The sequence below is a fragment of the Cheilinus undulatus genome, linkage group 17 (assembly GCF_018320785.1).
Source record: "Cheilinus undulatus linkage group 17, ASM1832078v1, whole genome shotgun sequence".
Lineage (NCBI taxonomy): Eukaryota > Metazoa > Chordata > Actinopteri > Labriformes > Labridae > Cheilinus > Cheilinus undulatus.
The window spans coordinates 15,153,322-15,163,563 of record NC_054881.1 but is presented as its reverse complement, the minus strand read 5'-3'; the positions used below and the strand labels follow the sequence as shown (position 1 = coordinate 15,163,563).

Here is a 10,242-nt window from a genome sequence, read left to right as displayed (position 1 = left end):
AATAATTATGTAGTTTGGACCTTAGATGGGACAATTTAATAAAGAGATGGGACAAAACAATCATGCTTGCAGCACAGACAACAAATCAACGAGCATGACTAGCTTTGCAGTAATGAGGCTGGACTGATTCAAGAACAGCTGACCCCAAACTACAATTTTATTTGAACAGTGAGAATGCAGTGAGGCCACCTTGAAAAGGTGGTCTTGAGCATGATTCAAGCGATTTGGATGTACCTGTAATCATGCTTGAGTACTGGGTACTTGCAGGGATTCCCACAGAATTGGGTGGGCCCCTGAAAGCCCAGAGAGTGAGCCCTCACTATCTGTGATTTACTGATATCAATGCATGTGCATTGGATGTGCAGAATTGGTGCTAATGTTGGCTCATTTTGGACCTGAGAAGTGTATCACAACTCTTATTGGGTTCTGATGATGGAATTATTTCTTTGTTCTTCTTTTAAACCCATTTTCAACACTTCTTTCTGCCATTTCTAACCCATTCCTGTGCCACTCTTCAATACTTTTTTGCCCATTTTTTGCCATTTTTAACCCATTTTTGCCATATTACACCAATTCTTGCCACTGTTGAGCTACATCAAACCAATTTTTTCCATTTTTCCCCTTTTTGCCACTTTTAACCCACCTTTGCCATTATTTTTTTTTTATCCTTAATTGCCACTGTTTTGCCACTTTACACCCATTTTGGCCATGGTTTGCCAATTTTTTCAACATTTTGTCACTTTTTGCCACTTCCTTTTGCCATTTCTAATCCATCTTGGCCTATTTTTGCCCCACTTTTAACCTATATTTGCCACTTAGCGCAGATTTTTGCCACTGTCCTGCTACTTTTTAGCAATTTTTCATGCTCTTTTCCCCTTTTCGCAGTTTTTCACTCTTTTTTTTCACTCTCACTCTTTTTCACGCCCCTCATTTGCCACTTTATACCCATTTTTGCCCATTATTTCACTGTTTAATTCCCTTTACGCCTGTTTTTGCCACCTCTGTTGCCATTTGTAAACCATTTTGACTGTTTTTTGCCCTTTTTCCAACTTTAAACCTATTTTTTGCCATGTTACTTTAATGTTTGTCACTGTTTAGCTTCTTTTAAACACTTTTATTGCCTCTTTTTACCCATTTTTGCTGCCTTTCATTCTCAATTGCCACTTTTTCACTGTTCAACCACTTAATGTTCATTTTTGCCGCTTCTCTTTGGCATTTAGATTCCATTTATGCTGTTTTTTTTTTTTTTTTACCCATTTTAGTTGCTTTTCGCTTATTTGTACCACTTCTTTGCCAGTGTTTAGTGATTTTTGCTGCTTTTTGGTAATTTTCCCATCTTTGTTGCCATTTTCCATCATTTTTTGCCTTTTTTACATTGGAAAGTAATTTAAGACTTTAAAGGCAAGGCTATGATGTGCACAAATGGCAGGATACCAGGGAATAAAACAGAACAACGGAGAAAATGTAATGGAAAAGAATAACTTCAATGTGAAAAAGGCAGAATATTTTTTATTGCTACCGTATTAAAAGCACATTTTTTGGCGCTAAACAGCTGAAGTGTAACTGATATTAAAACAATCCTTAAGGGTTAATTGCATTTTTTCCCATTATGAGAAACTTTTGAATGAAAACAAAATGCTGGCTTTCTGCTGAGTAAATCCAGCTTTTTATTTAAGTGCCATTTTTATTTAAGAGTTGACAAAAAAAAAAAGTGTTTCTGAGCAGGAGGTTGTGGAGATGGGCAACACTGAGCAGTGCTTGTCTTAAAGCCTGTTGTATCATATTTGAGACATACTTTTATGATATCTCTATCTAATCAATATGCTCAATAAATTACTAAAAAAAAAACTTCTGAATACAATCTGAGATCAAATGAGATACAGAAAATATATATGTTAAATTTTATGGAAATTTTAAATTTCCAGGGTGTTTTACAAAGCAATAGTGCCAGATCTGAAAAGACTCAGTAAGCTACTGTAAAACTCTTTAGAGCGTAATTCCTTAACAATGTTGCTGTCATGTCTTTGTACTTCTAGACTACATACACAATAGTGTAAAATTGTTGTACCAGTTTGTGGAGTTTGAGATCAAGTTAGAGTGAGTTAACACTGGCTGAAGCTTCTCTTAATGCATACAGCACTGCTCCACCCTGCTGGTTTGTACGTAACACATTACCACCGTCTTAGCTGTTATTACCCATGATGGTGAATTTCTCCATTTAGTGACAGAATGGTGGTTATTATTTTTCTTTCATTATATAGAATATTTGCATTGAAATGTCCAAAATAAAATAGGCCTTAGGATGTGAGAACTTCCACTGGAAGCTGCATCTCATTCATGCTTTGGGCTGTTTACTTATGATGGAGCATAATTATTCTCTTTTCATCGGCTGTGAGTTCTGTCACCCCAAGTTCTCCTGGTTCGTCTTGACTGGGGTCCATTTAAAGATTGTTTTCATCAACGTCTGCAGAAGTGAAGTAGCAAGGAATCACCTCCATGATTCCAGACTACCCCTGATGTATCTTCTGCTATAGTTTAAATCCAAGAGTAAGGTGTAATTTACATACTGTGCCTTGAAATTAATCATTTCAGGGCTGATTTGTGAACCCTTACAAAGAGTTGGATTTGACTCATCAACATGAACTGCAGCTTACATCAAACCATACAGGATTTCCTTTCATCTGTACATCTCTTAATCTTCCCCTCATTGTGTCACTTTCAGACAAATTACACCATCTTGCTGTAATGTGATCAAATTATAAATCCAACGAGCGGCTACTGTATCTCACCAGTTTGAGCTCCAGCGGCAAAGCCGGCCACTGAGACATCCTCCCTGAGGGCTGAGTCGCCTGTATGACTGTCTGTTTTCACTGTGCTGAGCCAAATTAACCGTGATGCTAATTGCCAGCCAGGGCCGGCTCTGTCTTTCCTCCAACATTTGCATTTTCTTCCTCCATAGGCTCCCCCTATACTGTCCTGCCATCCAGCCATTTCTATATATATCCATAGGTCTCCTCCTACAGCTTTGTCTGTCGCCGTTTCTTCCCACTTACTTCTTTTCTACCCCCTCCAACAGCTGAATTAATCTCCTTCTTTACATTGGTTATGCTGCTGAGTTGGTCTATTCCTGTATAATCTTATCTATTGTCCGGGAGATAAAAAAAAAAGGGGGGATTGCAGTAGATGTTTTGTGATTCTGAATCAATGGCAACATCATTCATAAAGCCGTTATGATGGAAAAAAGCTTCTCATTGTGTTTATGGCACATTTAAAGTGTGTTTCCTATTGTCAGATGCTTTTAAATATTCACTCATGGGATTATACTGAGTGATGTGAGTGCTGAAGGACGTCCTATAGGTTGTAGTAAAGGGTCCTCAGTAGGGAGGCAACCCTGGCACTGAGAGCCCCCGTCGGGACGCCCACAATTGGGGGAGCCCCAGGCGTGTGTCAGGGCTAACCAAAGGCAAAGCATAGGCCAAGGACGAGCTGCAGCACACACACAAAGAGGTGAAATTGTGAAGCGTGTGCTGTTTAATGTGTGACGATGTAAAGGCGAAGACATGCAGATGAGGACTTCCAGTGTGCACATGTAAGAATTGTTCGCATAATGACCCACTGTGGTGCCAGGATTAGTTACGCTAATGGCAGAGGATGTTTGAATATCTTCATGATGGACAAAAACCACACAGAGAGCGGCACTTTTTTTTCATTTTCTCCTGTTAGTTTATTTTTCAGTTGCTTAGAAAAACAAAACAAGCGCTCACAAATGACCCACTAAAAACCAAATAACATTTGCGCTCACCGGAGCCTTGTTTTCTTTTTTTTTTTCAATATTTATGAGAATATGCAAATGAAGGTGCGTCTCATTCAATCGTCGAGTGAGTCGTACGACCCGAGCACAGGGGTCTAAGGGCACGCGGGGCACAGACGAGGAAGGGGGGGGGAGAAAAGGGATCCCCACCTGCCCCCATCTGCTGTGAGAGCGAGTCGCTCTTTGCATAATGGAAACTCACCGGTGGTTTTTTTTTTCGTTCTTTTCGTGAACTAAAACACGGTAATACCACACTTACACACTTGCCAGCAAGCTAGGTATCACAAATGTTTCAGAAGTCTTAAAAACCCACCAGAATTGAAATAATATAGATATATATATTTATAAATGAGCTAAATATAATTTAAATAGAAACCTAGAAATAAAATAAAGACAATAAAACAAATCACTTGGTAAGCAGACACACAGAGACGATGAGGCTGCACCCCCAAACACCCTTCTCTTCTAACTAATCTGGGTGTGTTTCTACCACACAGGATCGTAATTCTTGATGCAAGACAGAAAATAATATAAAAACACTTAAAACTGCCCACAGAGATTCAATGGGAAACTAAGCATGTGCGCATGTGCATGTATGACTACTCCCAAACAATGAGCTACATCCTGATTAATGCACGAGAAGGCCGACTCCGCTCCTCCTGTGTTTAACTTCACTTGCACTATCCCCCTCCTATTTTTAAATACTTGTAATATACTGATTAATATATAGAGCCCATTTACAAATGGTGCATGATTGGCTTCAATATCATAGCTCACACGTTAGCTGGAATAAGGTCCCACATATGACTAGCTAATGAGGTCATACGATAAGATTTCTTCTTTTTCATCATTGTCTTCTTCAAATACACAAGTTGATAGTTGTTTTTCCTAAAAAAAAAGAAGCAAAATCAAGTACAGTTGATATTAAACACTTGCAAAATGTCCACTGCAAAGAATGGCTTGAGTAGGAGAATGTTATAGTATTCTCCATGCGCCATGCTCTTCTTTTTGTCAATGTTTTTCCTCTTCAGACATGTTTTTTCTTCAGCAACACAAAGATGTAAAGAAGTCCAACTCCTTAGCCCTCTTCTGAAACAAGAGGACTCCTATAAAAAAGTATTAACAAGGCCACAGTCCATTAAAACGTCTCATAATCCCTCACTATCTCTCACTTTGGAGAATTTCTAGATTCATCCACGAGCACTGATTCAAATTCAAACTCTTGAATTTTAAAGCAAATCGCCTCCAAGCAGTGCAAAACAAATCACACCTGTGCAATAAGGCCTACCTATCTACCTACCTACTGCCCTATCAGACTTCAAATGAACAATAAAAACACAAAATGATTACAAAAATAACAGAATATCAACGATGTGGTTAACGGAGCATGGACATGCACAGTGTATCAGAGGAGAAGAGACATTCCCCTGTAGGACGAAAACAAAAGAATTATCAGCAATGTCTCTTTTAATGCTTTTAATGCTGCCGCCCCCCCCCACACAACTCTCCACGGGTGACACCAGCAGAGCTCAGGGGACTCGGGGTGCCAGAGGGGGTGTGTCGTCTCACATGGGCTCAAGCAGCCATCTGCCGCCCCGCTCCAGCCAGCCTGATCCTTATCCTGGGCCCAGCCCGGCCCAGCAGGCCCGCTGTCTCATCCCTGTAAAAAAAAGGCATCCTGCTGGGGAGGGTGAGATGTTGGTGGTGGAGGGTGGGGGGTTTGGGGAGACAAAGGCGGGGAGGAGCGCCACAGCGAGGCCCTCTGACCTGGTCCCCTGGCCCGGCGGGGCAGACGGCCCAGACAGACAGCACCGTGTCTGCTCCCTGCCTCCTCTTTTATCAACCACACAGACCCCAGGGGCTGACGGAGAGACTGAAGAGGGGGGAGGAGAGGGAGAGAAGATAGGGGGGAGGGTGTTGGGGCAAATGAGCACAATGAACAGACTGACACGGACTAGCCTGACCCCTCCTCCCTCTCTCTCTCTCCATCCTCCATTCATCTTTGGGTAGGGATCTCTAGATTCCCTACGGGCGAGCTGCTGCCCTCTCCCCCCTCTCCTCCTCCCCCCTTGGTGACCCCTCTTTGCTCCTTTATCCCTCCACCAGATGAGCTCCAGGAGTCCGTACGGCCAAGCACGCCCCTACTGGCCATTTATACATTATTGTTTCCTTGAATCTGTTCCAAATACCACATGTAGCGTTGCTTTTGAATCTCAGAGTCCCACTTTTAAGTACAGTGTTTGTTTTGTTAACGGCAGTAGAGACTTAATGATGTTCTATTATTACCTTAAACACCCATATAAAGCTTGTATTTATTAATTTTGGTAGATCTATAAAGGAGCTCATCTGTTCTTTCCAGACATCATCGGGGGTTTTGTCTCTTCTCCTCCTGGGATCTGGCACCTAGGCAGTCGTTGAGGTGGTGGTGAGCTTTTGGATGGTTCGGTTGTAGTACTGGGTGGTCAGAGCCTCCAGCGGGCTCCAGCGGTGTGCGTGCAGCTCGATGACTTCCATGAGCAGCGAGCGGGTCAGCTGGGACTCGGCCGGGCAGAGCATCTTGTCCCTTACGGTGGCCAGGAGCTCAGTCATCATCTCTGGGAGCTGCTCCTCCAGGAGGCGGCCCATGCTCTGCAGCTGGAGGAGAGGAGGGGGTTAGAAACTGTGTGTGTCCCTTACAGTGAGAGAAACACAACGTCTGGCACCTTGTTACCGTGGAGACAGACAGCAGAGGTTCACCCCCAGCCCCCCGGCCATAGAGCAGTGTGTGCCGATGTGTGTAGCTGCTGCTAAGTGAAAAGTAAGCTTGTCAAGTATTTTGATATTTTTGATTCCACTTGCTTCAAAAACAACACACTCCCTGTTAGCTAATTATCATAAGTAACAAAATGCAACAAACTTTTACAATTACCCCTGTGTACCCCATGTCTTATAATCCTCACCTCTAAGCTGTTTGATATTATTCTTGTTTATTTTGCAGATTTTCTGATAGCTGTTTTATATTTTATACATGTCTCCTTCCTTCACTTACACAGCTACAGCTGAACTCTGGGCTGAATACAGTTCAGGCCTTATCTCAATCCTTAACTCAACTGAAATTTATCTGCACTTCTTTATTATTTATAATCCTCAAAACAGCTAGAGAATATCAGATACTTTTCTGAGTTTGCAATAAAAAACAGGGGTGTGAACGCTGGAGACAAACATTTAAAGAAAACAAGAGTTTAATGGGTCCCAAGTGTTGAAAAATGGAGCCAGTGTGGAAGTGCATAAATTGCAGTTCCTTAAGATACCACTTGAGGCAGTTATCAGCAGGCCGGCCAACAGAACTGGCTGGGCCACTGAAAAACGCAGAGAATGGGCCCCTCAGTTGTGACTTATTGGTGATATTAATGCATGTTGGATCAGTAGCATTGGTGCTAGCGTCTTGGCTCTCATTTTTGAGATGAAAAGGTGTCACTATTTTTGGGCTCTGATGTTCAAATTATTTATTGTCACTTTTGAACCCCTGTTTGTCACTGCTTCAACCTGTTTTGCCACATTTGTTTCCACATTTATCCCATTTTTGCCACTTTTAGCAACATTTTCCTCCTTTTTTGTCACAACTTTAGCTACCCATTATTGCCCCTTTTAACCCACTTTTGCCACTTTTTAACAGCTTTTCACCTTTTTATGCCCCTTTTTTCCTTTCTTAACCTATATTTGCTGCACAAAATATCACGATACTATGCTGTACTGATTTTTTCCCCTCACCCCTACCATCTACATTGTTAACATTACCAAAAAAGGTAATTCTGTTTACAGAAAAAGAATTTCCATTTTGAAAATGGCAAATACTACAGCATAAGTACATAAAAATTCCTCTTATGTTGCTTTGATATGAGTGGTTCTTATTCAGGTTAAATATAAAATATGCTTATCCCAGACTAACTTTACACTGGACCATGATTTTACTGACCTCCATGGGCCCCACAATTGACTGGACCCCAGAAAGCTCTCCCAGTAATCCCCCCTTATGGGCGGCTTTGATTATCAGTAAAACAGTTTGCAATAGCTGTGCTGAAATTCCTTCCTTTTTGGATACAGACCTGCTTTTATTTTGAAAGAAAATTTAGAATTTGATGATTGACATGAACTTAAGTTGCAGGAATGTTATGTGCTGATACAGCTAATTCATTTTAGAGCGAATATCTGTTGATACAGATATCTCGCATCCCCAATTTACATGTTTATCAAGGAAGCCAATCCTCAGCTTTTTACGGGAAACTCGAATAGAACTGGGTGAAAAACTGTTAAAAAATCAGGAAAGTATACATTTTGACAAACCTTATTAATAAAGTACCCTTGTCAATGCCTGTTTGATCTGTTGTTTTAGTGTTTATTCTTAACAGCCTTAGTGTGTGAGCAAGTATGACAGAGAGAGTATGTGAGTGTGTATTTGGTCCGTACCTCCATGGAGCAGCAGAGGACTGCATCTTCTTTGACATCTGGTGACTCTAACAGCTAAAAGAGAAAAGAAGAGACACTTTCAGTTACCTGAGACACTAAAAAACTGTCAATTCAAGCAAATGAAGCAACATGAAGAAGCCCAGCACAGTTAGAGGGCAACCTGTACAACAGCAGCACATACATTAGTGTATGTACTGTATATTTGGATGTAGGCCACGTGCGTGGGTGGGATTAGGCAAATGTGGGGTTTGTGTGTGTTAATCAGTTCACAAGGGAAGAAGAAAAGAAAAAGACCTAATCCTGATTGTAAATATTTTCTACGTAAACGTTTTAAATCTTGAAAGTCAACACAGCGGGCTTTCATCCTGGCAAGCGAGCTCACCATCACACATCAAGGCTGGCTTTGTGCACACTATATATCCTCGTATACACACACAAATACTGTACACACACAGTGGAGGCCAAAAACAAACCGTGGAGCTGGTAAACACGCTAGCTGGCTTTTCCCCCTTACAGTGGCCCCATGCACAGATGGGCATACAACTGGTACTTTTCAAACAATGCAGGGAGGGTAGCGACGAGGGAGGCAGAACGACACACAGCCTCCCTGCTACAGTCTAAATATCCAGTGTCACATTACAGCAGTGATAAAATGCTTGTTGTAGTTTCAAAAAGTCTGTTTTCAAAGAGCTGCATTGATTAAAGAGAAAGTATTTAATAATATTGTCTGTGAAAGTCTAAATCTAGACTTTTTACCACAAAGAATTCAAATTCTACATTTTCTGTTAGAAAAATACACAATGACTGCCCTCTACAGGTTGAAACCCTGCTATTGCAACTGAATTTTTCTATAGGCTGATCTGAAGGCAAGCAGATCTGTGAATAACAGTGGGCTCCGCCCATCAGAAACATAGCTGTAACTCCCTAGGATTGTGGGTAGTGTAGTTCTTTTACCCAAGATCGTGGATTAACCATGTTTTTCTTTAAACAAGGTTAACAAACAAGCATGTGTCTGGACTTTATACCAGTGTTTCTCCATTTAGATTGTCTGTAGTTAAAAAGACTGTTAAATTCAGTGTAGGAGCCAAACGCCAACTGGCAAATGTGGATGTTTTTTTTAGTAGTGTTCTGTGTATTCACTCAACCTACCAGGCACAGGGAAAATAAAAGTAATATATCAGGAGTGATGTTATAGTAAACATCGTTAACTGAATTCCAGTTTTCTGCTTATCCAGCTTTGATATATGTACTTTTATTTTGGCTTGAATCTTTCATTCTGGAGTCATTGCTTTATAGATGCAGTTTTACCGTTAGTCACCAGATTTAAGCCATTTATCTATATTGGGCATTAGGGAACATCGCATTTGATCGATTAATCAAAATCTGAAAATCTATAATAATAATGATACATAAAGATTTAAGTCATTGCTTATTATTAACATATTTAAGGCTGTAATACTACCTTTCAAAAATGGGAGGGGGGGCACTTGAAATGGCACTGAAAGGGTTAGATTTCTGAATATTTTTGGTATTTGATATTTATAGTTGGATCTAAGTTTGATTTAAACAATTAGAAAAATAATTTATTGTACGTTTTTTTGTTTTATTGATTTATTTTTTTATTTTTTTGAATTAATGTATGAGATTCATTTTTGGTCATGAACACCCTAAGTGTAACAATTTCTCTAACACCATTATTTTGAGGAATAAAAAAAGTTTTAAATGTAAATTAGTGATTCTAAAATGTAATTAAAAAGAATGGAATGAATTGTTTTTAAGAAAGAAATCCTGAGATTAATCATGATCAAAAATATCCATCTTTGGTTAGCCCTAGTCATTAAATTATGTTGCTGGTGAAATAAAGCAGCTGGTAAAAATAAATATATAAAAGGCTGGCAGATTTTTAAAAACCACAAGCCAAAGTGGCAGGTAGACAAAAAAAGTCATTTCCAACCCCACAGGCAGTTCAAAGAAATTCAAAAGGA

At 40.3% G+C, this 10,242-nt stretch overlaps 1 protein-coding gene across 4 annotated transcripts in view; it reads right to left on the bottom strand.

Moving 5' to 3' along the window:
- Window positions 1–6,211: 6,211 nt before the first annotated feature.
- ctif (CBP80/20-dependent translation initiation factor) overlaps window positions 6,212–10,242 on the bottom strand; it is a 91,776-nt gene continuing 87,745 nt past the window's right edge. For all 4 annotated transcript variants that reach the window (XM_041811494.1, XM_041811497.1, XM_041811496.1 and 1 more), the window contains 2 exons: window positions 8,258–8,311; window positions 6,212–6,445 (listed from right to left, as the gene is read on the bottom strand). In XM_041811494.1, the coding sequence (XP_041667428.1) occupies window positions 6,215–6,445; window positions 8,258–8,311 (285 nt within the window). In that variant the 3' untranslated portion in view covers window positions 6,212–6,214. The remainder of the gene's footprint in view (window positions 6,446–8,257; window positions 8,312–10,242) is intronic.